This window comes from Carya illinoinensis, chromosome 2 (genome assembly GCF_018687715.1).
Source record: "Carya illinoinensis cultivar Pawnee chromosome 2, C.illinoinensisPawnee_v1, whole genome shotgun sequence".
NCBI lineage: Eukaryota > Viridiplantae > Streptophyta > Magnoliopsida > Fagales > Juglandaceae > Carya > Carya illinoinensis.
The window spans coordinates 24,411,850-24,434,321 of NC_056753.1; the positions used below are offsets into that span (position 1 = coordinate 24,411,850).

Sequence of the window (22,472 nt, forward strand, 5' to 3'; positions counted from 1 at the left end):
TCTCAGTTACCGTTCAAACGTTAATATATCTTTTGAACGGTTATCAAGATACGTTCAAACGATCAATAGAATTACGTTCGAACGTTAAAGGAACAGATCGAACGGTAGAAGAGATCGAATGGTGCTGATCAACGTTCGAACGCTATGGTAATGACCTGCGTTTGAATGTTTTTTTGAGCATCTGGTATCGTTCGAACGGTTTGGTCATTAATGTTTGAACGGTACATTATCGTTTGAACGGTCTACCCATTAATGTTCGAACGTGACACGGTCGTTCGAACGGATATTATTTTTATTAAAATCAATAATTATAAAAAAAACTAAATAGACATCCATAATATTTGAAAAACATAAATTAGGAACTGTTTAATTACTCACAAAAATTTTATAATAAGTGCGAAGAAATAAATAACCATGATACTAGCATTGTTCATACATAATTAGATAATGTCATAAGCTAGACGTAAAAAATCATCAGTTGGTTGGAGGCCTATACTGTTGCATAAGCTGTTGCATTTGGAGTTGCATATCTCTCCTGAACTCTGCTTGTTCTTCTTCATGTTGTTTGAGGCGCATTTCCATGTCTCATTGTCTCGCCAATTGAGCCTCTAACTCTTATTGTTTTGCAACCAATTCTTCAATATAACATGTATCTGCAAGATATGTTAATTAAGTATTTATATTATTAAATAATTAGATAGTTGTTTTATATCTTTCAAAATATTTTATTAATTATAACTATTTGTATTTTAATTAACATTTTAGTTAATAATTATAACTATTTGTATTGTAATTAACATTCTAGTTAATAATTATAACTATTTGTATTGTAATTAACATTCATTTTATTAATTATAATTCGGAATTTATATTTTAATTCAAATTTATTTGATTACTTTTAACTTTTAAGTATTGAAGTATTATTAAATCTAGATTATTTGTATTTTATTTAAAATTCATTTTATTAATTCAAAGATTAAGTATTTTTGTGTTATTAAAATAAAACTATTTGTATTAACCTATAGTTGAATAATTCAACTATTAAATATTTAAGTATTATTAAATCTTAGATGATTTGTAATTTAATTCATTCTCATTTGATTACTTTAATCTTTTAAGTATTTAAGTATTATTAAATGTAGATTATAAATAATTAATTTTTAATTCAATTCCTGCATTTAAAGTATTAATTATTTTAACACTGACCAACATAACGTTCAAACGGTTCTAGTCACCGTTCGATCTAAGGACATACGTTCGAACGGCACACGAATACCGTTCGAACGGATTAATTCCAGATTACAGTCGTCTTCAACCTCCGAAAACCTCAACATTTACAGTCCAAATTACATCAAAAGACAGCAAACTATATGAGAACTCATTATAGCAAACGAAAACACTTATATAAAATCTAAAATGAGAATATATTTAAGGAGAATACCTGATTTGGAGAGATAAACCGGAAAATCCACCCGTACCCAATGCCCAAAACTTAAATACTCTTCACCAAACGGTAAAAACAACCTCTTAATCCGAAAATATAAGAGATTGATAGAAGTTAGTAATATTTGAGGGCTGGATTGAAGAATAATGGCGTTGGTTGGAAGAAAATGAGCGTGGGAGTGATTGGAAGTCGACTGGAATGAGTGCGAGATTGTGAGGTTCTGTCGTGTAAATGTAGAACATTGACGTTCGAACGGTTATTTAATGAACGTTCGAATGTCAAATAGATTAGCAGGAAAATTTTCCCCCTCTAATTAAACGTTCGAACGTGAAAATTACCGTTCGAACGTTTTCTTATACGTTTGAACGGTTATTTTAAACCGTTCAAACGTCAAATTAAAATGTTGCTTATTGTATTTTTTTTCCACTATACCTTTTAATATAATAACTTGTAAATATACTATAGTTTAGAGACAGAGTAATATAACTATATAATATATAATCAAACATATATTATATAGTTTAGTAACATATATAGTATAAAATATCATATTACATCTAGTATTATAGTCATGTACATATATTAACCTATTATATATAACATATATATGGTATCATAGCATAGGGTTATATGTATCACATGCATATATATATAGTGTTTATTATATTATATTATTATTATAATATTATTTAATAATAAGATATCTACTATTATATATAGTGTCATCTATACTACTAGCAATTAGAGTGTATTATAATGATACAAAAACTAAAATTGAGTATATATAGTGTCATTTATAGTGCTAGAATAGAGAGTGTCATCTAATTAGCCTATAACTGTAATATAATATGAAAAATATACTAAACAAGTAATGTAATACATATACTATTAAATATATATATTAGTTAATATCACATATAATATATATGTTATATAAATACATGAACATAGTTTCATGTATATAGTAGTCTATATTATATTAATTATACTATATAATATAACTTATACTATATACTATATAATATTCAATAGTATAATATATTTTAATTAAATATAATATAATATATACTATATATATAAAAAATTATAAATATAATATATAGTGTTTAATAATATATAAGCGCATTAAATATATTGCATTTAATATATTTAACAGTTAAAATATATTATAATTGAATTAATTATTATATTTAATATAATTAATACCGAATTTTGCATTTAAATAACATTTATTATCATGAAATTTGGATTAATTAAGGAAGGGTATTAATTTTCAATTAATACGTTCGAACGGTATTAACTTACCGTTCGAACGGTACCACGTTCGAACGCTTCAAATAACGTTTGAACGGTGAATATGTATCATTCGAACGTTTATAATTTACCGTTCGAACGGTTTGTCAATTTCCCTTCAAAATAATTTTGCCTATCGCACCAATATTACGTTCAAACGGTAACAATTAAACGTTCAAATGGTTAATCATTAACGGTCAAACGGTTAACTTATTTGAGACAAAAAATTTCGTCCCTAAGAATAGCGTTCGAACGTGTTCGAACAGTCTAGCATTCCGTCGTTATTTTGGAACGAAATTCAAATTTCGTTTTTAAATCTCACTTTTTGGGACAATTTCCAATTCGTCTCAAAGCAATTTCGTCCCAAAAAATAATTTTTGTTGTAGTGCCCTCAAACTTAATCTTACTCAAGTATTTTAATTTTTTTTAATTTATTTATTTTTATTTAATAGTTAAGAAAGTGATGATTAGTAAAATTATGTATTTTTTTATTTTATTTTTAATGATTAAGGATGTAAAAAAATATTCACAAAAAAATGATAAAAATATAATCTTCATATTTGTGATAACGCTACGCTCCTATAGAAAGTTTTTAGCCGAAATTGGGAGAAAACGTAATAATAATAAAGAATAAGTAAATAAAAATTATTTTAATAGAAAAGAAATTATAATGCATAGGTTTCAGAAAAGGGTCCCCCTCCATAGGGACCAAGTATGCACCTATTGATGGGTGCATTTCTTCAGTCGATGGGTGCATTTATTCGGTGCAAGCTTCAGTCCCTTTTAACATTTTTCTTTAAAAAAATGAGCAGTTAAAATAGAGAATATATATTTTTGACTAAATTTTGGCAAATAACTTAGGAAGGTCAATGTAAATAATCTTATAGACACAAAATATAAGGATAAATAGCCTTAGCACTCTATGGATTTTATACTTTGTATCCTAAACAAATACAAACTGACCGTATTTACTCTCTATTAAAATCTAACACTTCAAATTTTATTCATCTCAATATTTATTATTGAAATTTGAAATAGGGTTTAAAGTATCACTATTTAATAATCTGAAGGGTAATATTTTAGATTTAATAGTCTGAAGTGTGAAATATAAATGGTGGCACTACAGCCACTGCTCCCAACTGCTGAGAGGTGCCATTAGTTATTTTGATATGTATTTTTTTTAATATTTTTAAATATTTTTTTAAAAATAAAATTTACAATATTAGTAAAAAATATTTTTTTAATCACAAAATAAATAAATAAAAAATACCAGTGGCTCCCAGCAGAAGCAAGAAGCGGTAGGATTAACATTATTTAAAATATAAAATATTGGATAATTTGACTTTTATAAATAAGGATAAGATGTGGGACAAGGCCTGTGTCTCTAGTTTAAAGGCTACCCGGGTTTTAGAGAAAAGGACTGCTCAGGACTTGGACTTGACTCGGACTCTGATAAAGATAGACGGGGAGACGTGAAACAAAAATTCTGCACTTCTAAATATGGAAAATGATAGAAATATATTATTTTTATACATTATGTTTTAAACTAAAAAATATTTTTATAAAATAACTTTAAAAAGTAACATCACTTTATATAAATATCTTTATTTTAAAATATGATTATATAAATAATTATAAAAAAAATTACACATGGATCATTATTCTTATCATATAAGCTGCGTTTATTTAGTACTTATGTATATTACAACTCCTATATGAACAATATATACATATATATATATATAAGAATTATTGCGGGCTGCGCAATGCAAACATAATATTAATATATATATATTTATATTCACGGCTAATATTTTTCCCTTCTTGAGTAATTACTAATTATTCACACATACTCAAGTAAACATCTTCACCCATAAAACATAGATAAGGAAGAGAAAAAAGAAAATTACAAGGGAAGCCCTAATTATATAAAAAGAACGTGTCAGAAAATACTCATTGAAAAAATCAATATAATAATAAAAGTAATAAATCTTTCACCGTTATAAGATGTTTATTTACCATCTCTTAATAATTATTTCATCATTTCTTTTTCTAATGTAGTATTAAATAGTTGAACATTTATTTTTATTTATTATTTATCAGTCAATTATTTGATAGAGACGAAAAGAGATTATTAAAAATTTAAAAGGCCTATAAATATCAATTATTTTTCCTTTCATCGTTATAGTTCAGATTAACTTCATTGGAGTTGTTTAGTGTAACGGGTGCAGCAAGGGGCCCGTAACATTTGTTTCTTAGGCAAAAATACAAAGAGAGAGTTTCTGCAGAGCCAACACACATAAAAGGATAAAAATGTTGCACAATTTTGAAATCCAAAAATAAATCACTCATTTGTCACAGGATGGGTGCAAGAGGATCGTTTCGAGTGGATGCAGATGAGCAATATTGCTGCTGGCATTCGATGATCAACAGAAATAAATAATACTGAATATTAAGCCCTAGACTCAACGAATGGGCGAGCCAACTATACCATGAACAACTAATTCAGACTAATCATACAAAGACCTCTTTGGCATCATAAAACCACCATCCGTACAAGCATATAAACATGGTAGCTTTTTAATACCTTTATAACATCAGAACCTCAGTATGTAAATCAACAGCAGATCCGAGGTCGTCACTTCCGCATGATCTGCCAGCTAGACAGGACACTGGCAGAAACAATCAGGCCTCCAGCATTAAGCCATTTTTATTCATTGTCTGTCGAAAGCACAAGCCAGGCCAAACTTCTTAGGGGCCTAATGATCTGAGCCGGAAAATTTACATCACTCTCCCTGTCCCGGTTCAAGTGCAAGTAAGTAGATCTACAAGTAGTCTTGTAGTTCATCTGGCACATGCAACTTCTCAATGGCAGCCTGTCAAAAGATACAGAGGACAAGAAAGGATCATAGAGCAGAAGTTCCTTGCTCTCAGGAAAGAATCAACTTAGTGAAGAGAGAGGAAGACAGAAGAAAACCTAAAATCTATTTGTAAAGTAATAGGAACAAAAACAAGAGATTTTGTTTACTTCTGAAAACATTGATGGTATAGCCACAGAAAAAGCTAAAAGATGCATGATTCATGTCAGACAGTAAGACGAGTAGGTATTGCAACAATTGAGAACCCCTCAATAGAATTGAATGAGATGGGTGAGATAGGTTCAGAGATGGCCAGATTTGCAGGAGGAAGTGCGGCCACACCCCAGAAAAATGATGTATTTATTGAAAAAAGGCTATATACGGCCATTATTTGATAGGGCCCCTTCCCATCTATCTTGATCACGAAGAGGGGTGAGGCCTGTGAGGAAAGGCTGCTCTCCCTTCTCTGTCACAGGAACAATAATAACAGTAAACAACTCTTTTTCCCACAATCAATAAAAAACTTCCCATCCCCATAAATCCTGTTCTCGTATTGGATCAAACCCAAAGCTTGATGAATGAGTTCCAGAGAAATTTGATGATACCACTTCCATAGAGCCCACAACTTCATGTGAGAATTAGTTGCATGTTGTGATCTGTGCACATTCAGTTAAACTCCAACAAACCTCAAAAAAAGAAATATTTTCCTCACCAAAAAATTTGGGGAAGTTTGAAGGTGCATTTTGACAATAATCGCTAGTTTCAGAGGCAAGATGATAGCTAGGAAATAAGTCAATCACCTTAATGGTAGCTACGTCTGTCGCGGGTGGTTTCAAATCCAAGGCAAGACCAAAATGAAGCATCGCTTTGTCATGCATATTACGCCTCTTGTAGATCTTACCCATCAAAGCATATATACTGCTTTCACGAGGGGCAAACTCTTTAAGCTCCTCCAGGGCTTCAAGGGCTTCATCAAAATTTTCCAAGCTCACTAGTATATTAGCCTTCTGATACATGGGAAGAGGATTCTTCTTATCTGCTAAAATAGCCTTCTCCATTATCACCAGAGCTTCATCACTTTTCTGTCAGGCGATACAAACACAATTAAGAGAGCTTTCATATACTGTTGCTCCTGAAATCATAATATTAGAATCAACATAGCAATTGGTCCAACCTTTAAGGCATGCAAAGCTGTACCGAGATAAGACATTATAACAGAAGAACGTGAATTTATTTGGAAAGCCATCCGGAAGTGATGCTCTGAAAACTCATACTTCTCTTGGCGAAGATATATCATTCCAAGCCCATACCAGGAGTTATAATGCCTTGCATCAACCCGAAGTGCACTCTGGTAGCTCTTAATTCCATTCTCAAAATCCTCCAAAGCCACATATCTGTACATAAGAATGCAATTGCAAGATCATAAATAACTAGCTGAACCAGCAAAAGCAAAAATTGACCATCAGAGCAGAAGTTCACTCCAAAAGGTATTCAATTAGGGGTTAAATCAGGGCAGGAAAAGACTGTCACATACTCATGACCACAAAGGGTGTGTGCATATGCAAATCTTGGATTAAGTTGAACAGCTCGCTGGAAATTTCTCAAAGCAGTTTCATGGTCTTTTTGCAAGCTATAGCAATTTCCCATAGCACACCTGCATGTCCATTCAAAAGAAACTTATAAAGAATAATTTTATCGCTAATAAAAACTACAAACTCTGAATATAGCCACTAAAAATGAAAACCTAATGCCTTCATGACCTTTGACCCTCAAATTTGCAAAGACACTTAGTGATACCCCATATGATAAGGAGAAAGGTAGTTGGTGTATGAAATCTCACATTGCTTAAGAATGAGAAATTTTTGCTCTTTATAAAGTTCCAATGGAGCTCCAATTGTATCATTGACTAGTCCTTTTGCAGTATAGGCTATGTGGTTTGAGCCTTCCATTGGGGAGTTACAAATGGTATTAGAGCCTATTCCAACAAAAAATGTGGGACTTGAGCTGTGCCACCTACGATGGACTAGCCCAACAAGGACATCGGGAATTTAAGAGGGGTGGGAGAGAGAGAGAGAGAGGGGGGGGGGGGGGGGGGGGGGGGGGGGGGGGGGGGGGGGGAGATTGTGATATGATAAGGATAAGGGTAAGTGGTGTATAAAATCACACATTGCTTGAGAATGAGAAGTGTTTGCTCTTTATAAGGTTCAAATGGAGCTCTAATTGTATCATTGACTAGTCCTTTTAAATAGGCCATGTGGTTTGGGGCGTTACAACCTAGTAACGTCAAAAGTTGTGGATTAATGCCACACAATCAATAAATCACTGCATTGCTAATCATGGCCATCATAAATAGAAGCATGTAACAGGATGGCAGAAACAAACACAACACAGCTTATAAGACAAAATAGAAAGATAAAAGCCAAAAGGCCTACCCATTCCCCGACCGAAAAAAGGTAGGCAGGAAAAATATATACTTCTCTAAATAGGAGTAATTGCATATTGCAGGTAAACTTTAAACGCAAGATAGAAGTACCAAAGAAATTGAGGGTTAAGACATTTTGGAGCATGAGAAATATTAAAAAAGTCACTTGCAGAAATCTAACACCGAGAAGAAAGGTTATAATGCACTGTGTAATGTGAAGAAAGATTGAAAAGGATACCAAGATTGAGATGCTAAACGGTCAGTTGAGATAAGTTCTTGAGCCAGATAACTCAACTTCATATCTTCCTTCAAATGCTGCAATGGAAATAGAACAACTGTCAGCGAAGGAAGGGAGTTGAGGAAAACTTTTCTGCAAGCATCCAGTATTATAAACACAAGAAAATATCATAAGAGAGCTATCACTTCAGATAAGTAGAATGACAATAACTTTAAGCCTGCAGCTTGTGGTTAGATGAATTTGCAGTAGTCACCCATCTAAGGGATTAAATTTTCAGATTGCATCAAATGGGGCTTATGATACCCGCTCTCTCCTTACAGTAGATAAAAGAGGAATTTTTACAAATATAGTATTGTGGGAACTCACATAAAGTACAGTAGAATAAGTATCCATTCCTTCTAAGCTGTAAGGGGATGCCTGGCGGGCAAGACTGAATGCCCCCTCAGCCTCTAAATAATCAACCAATTCGAAATATGCTTTTCCAACCTGCATTTAAACATGAACGAATTAAGAGGTCCAATAGTCAGGAATATGCAGACATGCTAACGTTCTAGCATAAGTCTAAGGTGCTCCCAAAAAAGTGGGTATAATGGATGTAAATAAACTAGTTCATTAAAAAACCATGCATCTGTATGAACATTCACAAATCACAGCTGATGCAAGTACAGGATCAGCAGTAGAGAAAAGTATAAAATCCAGAAAATGGTCAAGGAAATAGCTTTGAACTACCAAACTACCTGGGAAAGCACCCAGCCCGTGTTATAATGCTTGTGTGGAAGTTTAAGATAAACATCCAGTGCTTCCTGTAATCCAGAAGCAGTCAGACAATGAAACATGAGCCAGGAAATACAAGATATCTTATTTCCATATTTGGTGCTTTGTAATATAACTCCACTAATGTCATAATATGTATTCTTTGCTGTTCCATTTAAGAAAAAAGTATATTTTATCTATTAAAAAATAATCTTGTTATACCTGACACCTGTACATACAGGAAAGTCTGTAGCCTTCCCCAAGAGTTCTCAAAAGACCCAGTATTTCTGAAGCACCACTAATAACTTTTGAGCCGTTCATGATACCTCCACTAATTGGAATGGTTGTTCCTTCTTGTTCAAGAGATTTAGTATCACCAGAGGGAGACAAACTAGAAGTTGTTGATGTGACATTTGTGCGAGAATCATCAAAAGTCTCATTGCGTATCCCTAAAAGAGATCAAATTAGACAGTTCTAGGGAGTCATTTATTAGCCATGAGGCAGAAACATCACCAAATAAAACAAATTAGTTCATGACTGGCCAATTTCAGACTGGCATATTGGAACTCATCAACTGTAATTTATAAGAACAAATGTTGTATCCACGGTAAAATTAACTTGAGTTTAAACATGACTTAAATAAAGTCATTTCATTGCTTTTTTTTTTTTAATTATTAAACAAAATTTTATTGATCATAAGAATAGGCAAGAGCTAAGTAATGGGCATTTCATTGTTAACAAAGCGGTAGACAGAAACCATGGAAGGAAAATGCTATTCTTCCCATTGGTAGCTCCTGGTGTGGGAGCTACCACTGGAACTTTTTACTTTTTTATTATTATTTTTTTACTTAATAATTAAGTAAGTGTTTTTTAATAATGTTGTGAACTTTCTAAAAAAATATATTTAAAAGTGTTAAAAAAATACATGTAAAGAAAGCAAAAAAAAATAAAATACACAAAATAAACTAGCGAGAGCCCCCAGCAGTGGCCATAGAGCCACCCAACTACGTAAAGGACTTTCAGTGAAGATTTCTATTTTCAATTAATGGTATAGTTCACTGAGTTAGTAAAAGATAACAGATAAAGAGATCCATTACCTTCATCAATATTTTCATTGGTCCATGACTGAACCTTACGAATTGTCACAGCACGAAATGCCATAGAGCTCAGTTTGGAACCTCCAAGATATTTAGAAGAGTTGCTCGTTCCATTTCCAACTACCATTGTAGCACTCACATTTGAGTTGGCCCCAGCATCTCCAGAAAGCCTTGTACTTCGTCGAGGGCCAGAATCAGAAAATAACCTCCCAGAAATCTGAAAATAAAGGAAACAAAGGATCTCAAGGGAGAAGAAGATCCAAATAATGCATCAAATAGATCTAAGAATGACGTAAAAACCACTCCAACACTACATGCACGTTGGTAGGCCAAGAAAGCAGTGGAATTAATTACTGCAAAAAAATTGATTACTAAGACAAGCTCAAATGACTTGAAGAACAAAATGTAAAGGTCACCCGCTGTGCACAAGAGAAGAAACATGCCAACCAAACTAATAACATCAGGCAGCAAGATGCCATAAGATGAAGAGACAAGTTAAACCAGCAGATTAAGTACAATAGTGCAACTATATAATGAACTGCAGGCTGTATCAGCCTCAAAAACAAAATAACCTAACTATGAGCTTAAATTATGTAGCAAAAAAAGGCAAGGGAAAACAGAGAATCCGGAACCACATAACGTCACGAAAAACAAAAATAAAGAGAACCAAATAACAAAATGATCTCAAAGGGAAAAATAAAGGCTGGTACCCTCTGCAAAAGCTTGCAACTTTACCTTGAAAGTTTCCAAATTCGCTAAATAAATTTCTAAAAAGATTCACCTTTTTTATGATATATAAAGTCTAAAGCTGATAAGACTCCCTCGTCTCAATTCTAGCTCATTCAAAAAACATACATGTTATTAATAACTCATATGGGCTTGTCAAATGGAAAGAAAAAAAAAAAAAAGAGTACACCTAATAATTTAATTTGTGAAATTTTAAGGAACCAGATAATAGGGAAATGGCATTACTCTAAGAAAAACGTGACACATGAAACCGTTAGTGCACATAAATATGCATTTATATCTATATAAGAGAATGAGATTAAAAAAGCATGAATTTTCAAAGCTATAACCTTCCGTAATTTTCCTTCATCCACAAACTTTCTTCGAGGGGCTTGAATAGTAGAGTTCACAGTCGACCTTGGAGAGCTATCAACGGTGACTATGCTTTGGTTTGGCCCATTTGGCTGAGCATTTCTGCATAAAGGTGGCGGAGCAACACCTGACAACTGTGAAACATAGGGGATCTAAGTGCAATGATTCATCTTTACGGTAAAAAGGACATATAAACTAACAAATATGTAGATAGCTCAATATATTCGTTAAAGAAACAAAAAAGAAAAACAAATGATTAACTTAACTAAAATTTTGGCAAAAAGTTAGGCATCCTTTCATAAGAAATACAAACATATTAATAAAGATGTAGAAAGAAAAATGAGGAATCGGTGAATCATCTTATTTTACAATATGAGGTTGCTAGCATCATAAGGAACGAGATCTTTGGTCAGCTTGTAATAGTTTGGGTGATGTTTTCTCCGGTAGTTGAACTCCTAACGTGTTGGAAACAGCAGTTTGGCATACTTTGTCTATTGGGGTAACACCCTTCTTCAGCATAAATAAAATCTCTATTGTACCCATCAAAAAATTTATAATGGTGACTGGTATTAATATACTCAAAAGAAGGGGAAAAAAAAACAAAACAAGGCAAAACTTTACACAGAGTTAACATTAGGTTTAATTTAGATTATCATACCTGTGAGGCCATAGGTGAAGGAGTATTATAGAATGATATGTTTGATGAACCACCATTTGAAGGCTGACTAGCAGCTCCTCCTAGTGCAGTTGCTCCATGATAATTGCCAGGAATATCTCTTTGGTTATTGCCTTGCATGTGTTTCAATTGCCGTGGACTGGCATCATCTGCCCCTGGGCAAAAGTTTCCAGAAGAAGCTAAGCCACGATCCTCAGTTGACGTGTGCAAGCTCTGGGAAGCTGATCCATGGGGTAAGTATTGCTTTTGTATGCAAAGAGCAGCTGCTTCACCAAAAACTGCAGTTGCTTCTTCAGCAGCACCTAAAAGCATAAAAAGGAATAGCTTGCTTAACACGGAACAAAATTACAAAATCAAGCATGAGTTCCCAAAGAAACCAATACTTTTTTTTTTCATGCATGAAGAAAAAAAGTAACTGGCTTTTATAGTATAAGGCCAAAAGGGATTTGGCAAGGTGTCATTGACTGTGCCTGGGAAATGCTACCAAGGCAAAGTGAATCAACTTCCTTGCACAGAAATATGCCTCTTATTACCCAAGAGATCAATACTATACTTCTGAATCATAAGCAAACTGTTTAATCAGATATGGAATATCATAGTCATCAAGCAAAACTGCGAGCAGTTGCTGTCATATCCATAACATAAAATGCACTTCTCAAATTTCTTGCAAAGATAATCAATCCATCCCCTATAGCGCTTTTGGCTTAGTAAACTTCCAGATGGTCTCAAACTTCATCTGGGTACACCAGGTCCTATGCCTTATGGCAACAACTCCACACATACACCAAATTAATGTCAAGTCTACAAAGGAACTAAAATACAAACGCAGGAAAATATTACTTAAGGGGGGAAGTAAATAAATCACATTTACAATTACATGATCATGATTGGACAGAAATAAAAATATACAAAAATTACTAAAAGTCATGATTAAAAGATAAAAAGCAATCAAGATGACCTACAATGACAGTAAAATTGCATTGACATTCTTTATATATAATAATTTTAATATCATTACCCCAGCTCCACCAATGATACAGAGATGGCCACACTCTCCAACTTCCTGATAGACGGTCATTTTAAGAAAGGTATAATTATAGCTAAATTCCCCACTATACATTTTTTTAAAAGAAAAAAGTTAAGTAAAAAATAAAATATCATTAAATTTAAATTGGAAGTGAAGGGTCATGAATATTACTTTTAACCCTTAACTATCAAACTCAACTGGCAACATATTTAACAATCAGATTACCTTTAACTGCAAAATCATATTTTGATTATGATATTACACATCCACATGACCTAGTTGAATATTAGAAATATGAAATTACAATTTTAAAGAGTTGTACGATCATAGAGCAAGAAAAATGACATAGAAAACATCAACGAATAACTAAGGCTCCACCAAGGAATACATAGAAATAAAGTATATTTGCAGAGACAACATCTAATAGTAATGATGGGATACAAAAGTATATTAGGAGTTTTTTTTGGAAGACTTCGCTTTTGTGGGCTATTGCGTTAGATCTAAATGGTCTTAGCTTCCATGATTTCCTTGTAACGGTTTCTAGTTCTTAAATAGGTGTATGCTTTTGTATACCTCTAGTGTACTTGGGCTATGCCTATCTTTATATCAATGAAATATCTTATTACTTATCAAAAAAAAAATAGTAAAGATGGGATTGAATTTAAATGTACCGATTAACAAGTCAAAATGGAACCTATGAAGTACATTGGTTCACAATCAGCTTAAATTCCTTAACATAACAGTTAAAGCCCTTAGAATTAAAACATCAGTAACTACTCAAAATTATCAATGATGATATTACACAGCAGTTAAAGGACTTGAAACCATGTGGGTAGTCTTTGCACAAACCTAAGACACAAAGCTCCTCATATGCAGTCCACATTAAAGGATCAGCTGATAATGCCTGCTTAAAGTGATGTACAGCAGTTTTCCGTCTGTCAGTGTACCTAAAACAAAATAACATCACAATGAATAAAGCTGATATGCTGAATTAAGAAGTTGCACATAAGCAAAAACTATAGAAATGGACATGATTTTGCAATCTGAACATGAAATAATTAAGCATTTCAGAAGTTATGTCACTTATGGAAGTCAAAGATGAGAACTGAATGAATTCAGTCCAACAACCAGTCATAAGACAAATAAAAGATAATGCATAGACCACAAAGGATAAATGTTGTATAGTAATGGAATTCAATTAATTCGATTTAGTAGCCCCATTTATATTGTCCAAGCACTAATTCAATCCAGGACTTTTTTTACAAGTAACCAAAAATGTTATCAAATCACGCAAATGCTTAGCCCATGTCCATAGGAAGTATACAGGAGAAACACCTAATTAGGAACTTTAAATGATACAAAGAAATCATGAGACCCAACCCATTATCTATATCAGATGCCCAAAAAGACAAAGTATTGAAGCAGAACGTTTTTCAATTAAAATTTTAAATTAAACCCGATACTTTGGATCAGCTAGAGCTGCCAAAAAAACAGATATATTTTGTAATGAGCAAGATAAATTTTATTAAAAAGCAAAGGATATATTATCCTGGCATACAGGAAGTATACATGACCACACTCAACGAAGAAAGAGGGAAAGAAAAGGGGGAAAGAGATATAAAATCCTGAAAATTAAAAATAGAAAAGGGAGCACCATAGTGGGCTTTTGTCCACTGATACAAGGTGTTTAAAACATAAAATTTAAATCCGACACCGATCACTTGCAATCATCAAAGTTACACTGGTTTCTTTCCCTCCATATGCACCATAGGATGCACAATGGCACCATCTTTCACAGTGAAACATATAGATGGCGCTCAACTTTCCATTCCAACATGTTAATAGCTCTACCACCTTTGAAGGCATCACCCACCACCAAAAGAAGAATAGAAACAAAGCTAACAAACACAAATAAAAGAATGTCCCCTTGTATCGCCACTATAGTCAGTGAGGAAACAACAAAGCATATAATGAGAGTAAGAGAGACTGTATCTTAAGGAAGGGGGAAATGAAAATTAAATAAGCTTCTTTTGCCTGATATTCTGTCAAGAGAAATGTTTCCAAATTTGGTAACACGTTGACTTATCTGATTAGAAAATAATATATTGTATATTCGCAAAAATAATAATAATAATAATAATAATAATGTATTGTAGACTTATTTGTGTCTCTCGTTTGTGCTGTACATGTATGACGAGCAAAGGGAAATACATCTCTGGAAGTTCACAGAATGATGTATGGGAAAACAAAATGGCAACCTACTATTTCAATAAAAATAATAAGAAGAAGACATAAAAAAGCAACCTGTAAATAAGTCCTAAAAGGTAATGACCAGCTGCACCATTTGGAATCTGCATAAAGATAACAACACCAAGCAATTCATCATCGTCTGAAAGGCATCTGAGCAAGTATATGCTTGCCAGAAAATGTGGGGGTTGGCGCAACTAAAGACCAAGAAAATAAAAAACAAAATAAAAGCATACACTTGCCTCTGCACCAGGCTCATTAGGGGGACATAATGCTGCTTCAGCTTCATTAAGAAGATCCATCTGAAAGCATGATAGTGCAAACATGTAGCGCGATTGAGCCATTTGCGTGCCTTCATAAAATAATGAACAGACAAAGAAGAGAGATTTATGCATACGAACATTTTCAATAAATTAAACCACCAAAAATAAAGTAGAAAAATCCTAATACTAAATTGGTTCAATAATGGCAGAAAATTAAGTACTATGACACATACCCTTTAAAATGTGGTACGCGGCATAAGATTGATTGCTGTGCAAATAACAGCCAGCCAATAATTGCATATTGGTCTGCACATAAGAAAAAGTAAGTGTCAAGGAGTCGAGTAAAACTAAGATAAACAAAATAACAATAATCACGAGATTCAATTATAGACTGTAATAGTTATATCCTTCAGTATGCTTCACCACTGTGAAAACTTTGTCAAATGATGTGTGCTGCCATGAACAGAAATTGATATTTAAATTGAAAATAAAGAGTTCCTAGTTGAAGCCAACGAAGTAGAAAAGTGGGTAAAGTAAATCGAGCCCATGAACCATTTTTGCATTTTCACTCATTACACGAATTTCCTTTTATAGGTAGTGAGTAAGCATTACTGTTAAAAAGAAAGGTAGTGAATAAGTATTTGATTACGGTTGTACGAGGGAGGAAACGGAAAAGAAAAGCAAAATGATCTAGTACCTTCCCATATCCAATTCTGCGTTTGCAACCCCCCCCCCCCCCCCCCCCCCCCCAAAAAAAAACAACAAAACCTCTCAAATTTCTCATGATACCAAATAATAATAATAATAATAATAATAATAATGGAATTTGTAGGGAATGGATTAAACTAATCGTTTTACGAAGCACTAATACTGGTAATTGACGCCAAATTTCTCCTTGGAGGATTGAGACACATTACTAAGAGGAGAAAATTGGAAGCAAATACCTAATGCCGCAAGATTTGAAGGAAATAACTTTTTCCCCTTAATTTCTGCCACGGATTTCGAAAACCAAGCAAAGAGGCGAGAAATAAAGAGAAATTGAAAGATACAAGATGAAAAGGAAAAGGAAGGTACCTCAGAGGGGAACTCAGCGCATAGGCGTTCGCACATGAAAATCGCGTTCCGGTACATAAAATGGCGAAGACTGTTTTGTACACAGTCCACGAGTATTGCTTCCATGGCTGCTCCGATTCTCAGAGAGAGAGAGAGAGAGAGAGAGAGAGAGGGAAGGGAGGGGGAGGGTTTATCTGGTTTTGGGCGGCCGGGGGCTCAGGTTCAAATCCCGGAGGCACGTGAGAGGGATCGGAGTATTGCTTCCATTACAGCTTCGATTCGATTCAGAGAAAAAGAGGGGGGAGTGGTTTTCCAAATTTGGGGCCTTTAGGTTCAAATCGAGGCGGCACGTCACCAGGCACGTGACAGGGATGGAGGATTTAAATTTCAAGCAAAGAAGATTTTTATTATAAAAAATAAAAATTTTATTTTCAAGTGAACGTATTGAGCAAACTTACAAATCAAATCTTATTATTTAAATAAAATTATCTTTAAATAAAATAGATGAGGTACTCTACAAACCAGCTCAAAAATAGAATCTATTAAAAAAAGTGATGAAAGATGTACAACTATTTTCACAACTCTTTATTTAATTATATTTTAAAATTTATCATTTTACAAAAGCACCTCAACTTTAAAATACAAATAATGCTGCATACAATCGTAAATTATACAAGTAACATATAATTATTTTAAAAAAAAGTGAGGACTATCATTAAAAAATTAGTTCTTTTTTCATATAAATCTCGTATTTACTAACTTTTTTTTAAAGAGATTATGTGACGCTTGCCAATTCTACGATTGTAAATATCATTTCTTTAAAAATACATATTTGTAAAGAGTTGTAAACTTATTTATTATTTATTATTAATATTTCTGTCATTCAATGTTAACTAAAGAAGTAGTACAAAGCGATTTCAAGATAAAATTAATAATACAGTGCATATAAAAAATAATAATTCAAATATGATAATTAGAGTAATAATTTATTATATTTCAAGTATATAGGGTTATGTTATAAACGACATCTTATTTGGATACTTTCTATTCTCTAATTCTTTTTGGACACAAAGAGCTTTATAATTTTTAAAAATATATATAATAGAAAGCTTTATATTTTGTATACTAGGCATTTGATAATCTAAAAAGGGGAATAATAGGAGAATTTGATAAATTAAAAATATCTCCCTCGATTTTCAACATATTTATCAAAATGTCAATAAGGAAGATTTCAAACCAAAACATAAATCCTTATTAGAATATCAAATTTCGACTGGAATGGATGCGAACAAGTTGAAATGGCCAAAATTTAAATCTGAACGGAACAACCACCTAATATGTGCCAATTATTGTACATGCACGATAAATTTCGATCGGAACAGAACAGAAATGAAAACACTAATTTTTAGTTCTTCTCAAGTGCCTTCATCGTTAATATACTCTCAGCGCCAATCCTAAAGGATGATTCATCTTACGCAATCCTAGTATGGTGAGAAACCTCATCATTTTTATTTTTTTCATTTTCCAAGTAGTTTGTTGCTTTTTTCTCATTCTTTTACATTGGAGTGATCGTATTTATCGGTATGTCATCATCTCAAAATGAGTTATCAAATTATTGGAAATTAGATGTTGCATTTTTTATTTTATTTTTAATCAATTAGTTGTTGTATTTTAGTTATGGATTAATCATTTGATGCCAAGAATATTGAGAATATAATAAAATATAAATATATAAATATAACTTTTTCTTTTACATTATTATACAATGACCCCATAAGCTTGCTCCAAATAGTGTTATTTTTGTCTCTGATGTCTACAGCGCTCTCCATGAAAGGATTTATTGCCCTTGATCGCACCACTCAAGGCGAATATCTCTTGTCATGTCACCTCGCCAAGCAGAATTTTCTCTCCACTCGTGACACTCCTCCAACCAATCCCACCTTACTTTTTGATGTTTTTCTTTTTAGCCTGCCCACGTGATGTTTCTCGAGGCTTTATGATACCTTCTACAAGTTGTTTTAAATGCATAGGACAAGTAAAGCACAAGTTGTTGTCAACAAATATCACATAGTAGCAAAGAACCAAATAGAGAAATAATTGAGGAAATTCGACCCCATTTATTTTTATTTTTAAAAATCAACCATAAATAACAATGAATTAAATTTAGAAAAAATAAAATTATAGTTTTTTTCCTTAAATAAAAAGGATAAGAGAGAACAACCTTACTTAGGTATGGCCATAATAGCACTCTACAAACAGGAAAGGCCTAGACGACAAGAGGTTGTAATTCTCAAGTCGGGTTTGAGTCATAGTTTAGACCTTAGTCACACTAGGAAACTTGATAAAGTTTTAGACGATTAATACTAATAGTCTAAGGTGAATCTATATTCGGATTCGAATCTAGAACTTCGTAGATACCAAATCACTTACCCAAAGAGGATTGATCCACCACCCTTCAGTGGTAAATAGGGCTAAACATTTAACCCATGTTCCGTAGCTGATCTGAAATAGAAAACAGGTGAAGTGTTCCACTTTTGATTTGTTCCGTTTGAAAAGGGTTTGGGATCGGGTAATTACCTGATACCCGTAAAGTTAGCCTTCATTTTTCCAGAATCCAGTCTCCATGACTTCCCTCCCATCTTCATTCTTCGATTTCTCCAAACTCTTGATCTTCAAAAGACCTTTGAGCCATATCATGGTTGGACACCGCTAGAGACATATCAATACTAAAGTTGATTTTGGGTGATAACTCTCCATTTGTATTCCACTTCATGTCTGGAGCATTGTTTTATAGCAATATCCTTAATACGAAGTATTGCTTGTGCATGAACATGGCATCTGGGTAGTGCAAAGTTTCGATGTTTGAATAGTGGCCAGATGAGTTAGGAGCAGAAGATATATAAGATATATTTGAGGAAGATGAGGCAGCTAAGAAAGGAGTGTCGAAGCTCTCAACCATATCTTCTTTGATCTTGTGGTCCTCTATTGAATCAAAGAAGGAGGCCACAAGAAAAGTCTCGCCAAAACAGGTTCTTGTTTCTCTGTTGTACAGAGATGAATTTATCAACCGGGACAACACTAAAGGATGCGACTCCTCCACATAGGAACTCCGGCTACCCAACCCTAAAATTCCTAGCTGAGATCTTCTTAAAGATTCTGCAGATAACCCACTCATTTTGAAAGAGAGAGCAAATATAAAATGAAGAACAAGACAAAAAAGAGAAGAGTAAATAATTGCAAATTAATCGATGACGTGACTTCTTATTCTAAAGCAAACTCAAGTACTAGTGTTGTATATTAGGTGTAAATGTGAAAAGCCCGCAACATGCATGGTTGTATGTTTGCATTATATAGAATTTACAGAAATTATGCACAACTTTGTTGTTAGCTATTTGAGAAGTATAAATAGAATGTACAATTAGACTATCGAATATGTAACATATATGTACAGCGAGAATCATGCAAAAAATAGAGGAGAAACAGAGCGTGAAGGGAGTAATTCATGTAGATTCATGGGGATTGTCTCTTCATTCCCCCTCAAACTCGAGGCGGTATAGAACCAACGAAGAGCTTGGTTCGATTAGGTTCAAACTTGGGATTGTAGAGCGGCTTGGTGAAGCTGTTGGCTACTTGATCATACCTAGAAACATGCTTCAAATTAGTTAGACCTCTTGCAACTTGTTCTCGGAAAAAATGGACATCAATATCAATGTGCTTGGTACGGTGATAAAAAATTGGATGCTTGGCCATATTTACGGCACTGATATTGTCAGAATGTAATGTAGGAAAAGGAAGCTCATAACTGATGCTCTTAAGCAAGTTCATATACCACATGAGTTTGGCCATTGTTGACTCTAAAGCTTAGTATTCTGCTTTGGTTGTAGAATGAGCAACTATAACTTGCTTCTTTGCACCCCAAGATAGCAAGTTAATGCCATATAAATAGCAAAGCCAGTGGTGGAGCATCTGTCATCTCTTGAACCCACCCAATCAGCATCGCAAAAGCCATGAAGTGCTAAGATTGGAGCCTTTGTGAAATGAAGGCCAAGATTTATGGTGCCCTTGAGGTATCAAAAAATTATTTTAACAGTAAGAAGATGAGGAGCCTGTGGAGTTTGCATGAACTAGCAGATGAAGTTTATAGCATAGGCTATGTCGGGCCTCGTCAAAGTTAAGCATTGTAATGTTCAACCATTTGTCAATAGTGAATTGGATCAGACAAGAGTTGGCTTTCATTAACGAAGTGGAATCTCGTGCAACCTACACTCTAAGAAAATAACGTAATTCGCTAAGATCTTTCATATGGTAGCAGACAAATGAGAGATTAGTTTGGCAATGGATGAAGTTGAATTTCCCATAAGGATTATATTGTCCACATAAATGAGCAAAATAAGAATGCTTGATCCTTGGCGGCGAAAGAATAATGAAGTATCATATTTGCATCGTTGAAAACCCAATTGTTGAAAGTAGGTGCTAAACTTGAGATAACCTACTCAAGCCCTTGTTCTAAACCATAAAGGGCCTTGCGAAAATGACGAACATAGTTGGGATGAGTTGAATCCTCAAAACCTAGAGGTTGAGTTAAATAAACATTTTCTTACAAATCCACATGAAAGAAAGCATTAGTCACATCCGATTGTTTTAAAGACCATACATAAGAGTGAGCCAAATTGAGAATCAACCGAATGGTTCCAAGTTTAACAACGGGACTAAATGTTTCATCATAATCGAGCCCTTGAAGTTGAGTGAAGCCTCGTGCTACAAGGTGGGCCTTGTAGTGTTCGATAGAACCATCGGCTCGAGTTTTGATTTTGAAAACCCATTTACTGGCGACAAGGTTCATGTTCAGTAAAGGAGGAACAAGGGTCCAAGTCCGATTCGTATGAAGAGCATTAATTTCGGACTGCATGGCCTACTGCCATTTTGGGCCTTGTAAAGCCTTCTTGTATGTCTTAGGCTTTGTTGGAGTGGCAACCAGTTCTGCAAGAAAGTAAGCAGGCAATGGATGTATTGTAGAGAGGAAGGTACTGACTTCCTTATACCATCTTGGGATCGGGTCACCATTATGTGAGTCTGAAGTGGTGCATTTTCATGTGTAGAGGAGGGAACATGAGCATCCAAATCTTATGTGGAGTCATATTGCTGGATTGTAGGTGCTAAAGGCAAAACAATGTTCTCTGTATGTGGTTATGTGCTATGTGAAAATTTAGCACTTGGAGAAGGGATAGTGAATAAAGAACCCTCATGCACCGATTGATGGTGATCATTTTGAAGGCCTTTTGGAAAAGGCTGAGTCTTGAACTACTTAATATTTTCTGAAAGTTGCACCTGCTGAGAAGAAGAAAAAGGGAAGCTTTCTTCATTAAAAACAACATGTTGGGATATATGAATTCTTCTAGTGTCCAAAGCCATGCATCTATAGCCTTTGTGGTTAGGAGAGTAAGCAATGAAGACACATAAGGTGGATTTAAAATCAAACTTGGTCCGACCAAAGGGAGTAAGATATGGGTAACATGCACACTCAAATACTTTCAAAAAATTGTAGGATGGAGGTGAGTGAAATACCAACTCACATGGAAATCGACTATTAAGAGTTGGAGTCAGCAAAAGATTTATGAGGAAAAATGCAGTTTGAAAGGCAGTAGACCAAAATTTCTTTGGAAATGAGGAATGTGCCATTAAGGTAAGAGCTATGTAAACGATGTGACGATGATGTCTCTTTACAAAACCATTTTGTTCTAGAATTCCAAGACAAGACAGTTGATAAGCAATTCCTTGAGAAATAAAATAATATTTTAGAGTGTGATTTACAAATTCACCACCACCATCGATTTGATCAATTTTAACCCGAGTATGAAATTGATTTTCCATCAATGTAAGAAATTTGGAAAAAATCTGAATGACATCTAATTTTCTAGCCAAAGGAAAGAACCAAATATAGTGTGAGTACTCATCAACAATCACTAAATAAAAACGAAATCCATCATAAGAGGCAAAAGGCGT

General features: G+C 33.8%; 1 protein-coding gene across 1 annotated transcript; it reads right to left on the reverse strand.

The window, feature by feature from the left end:
- Positions 1-5,061: 5,061 nt before the first annotated feature.
- LOC122300445 (cell division cycle protein 27 homolog B) lies at positions 5,062-16,798 on the reverse strand. The gene is made up of 16 exons (XM_043111116.1): positions 16,491-16,798; positions 15,650-15,722; positions 15,396-15,505; positions 15,211-15,257; positions 13,756-13,853; positions 11,862-12,181; positions 11,182-11,337; positions 10,106-10,322; positions 9,231-9,457; positions 8,993-9,058; positions 8,622-8,741; positions 8,256-8,332; positions 7,130-7,249; positions 6,770-6,989; positions 6,396-6,677; positions 5,062-5,613 (listed from the first exon to the last, which is right to left on the reverse strand). Exons 1-16 carry the CDS (start codon positions 16,593-16,595, stop codon positions 5,563-5,565), a joined length of 2,289 nt encoding a protein of 762 aa, XP_042967050.1. The 5' UTR covers positions 16,596-16,798; the 3' UTR covers positions 5,062-5,562.
- Positions 16,799-22,472: the final 5,674 nt, after the last annotated feature.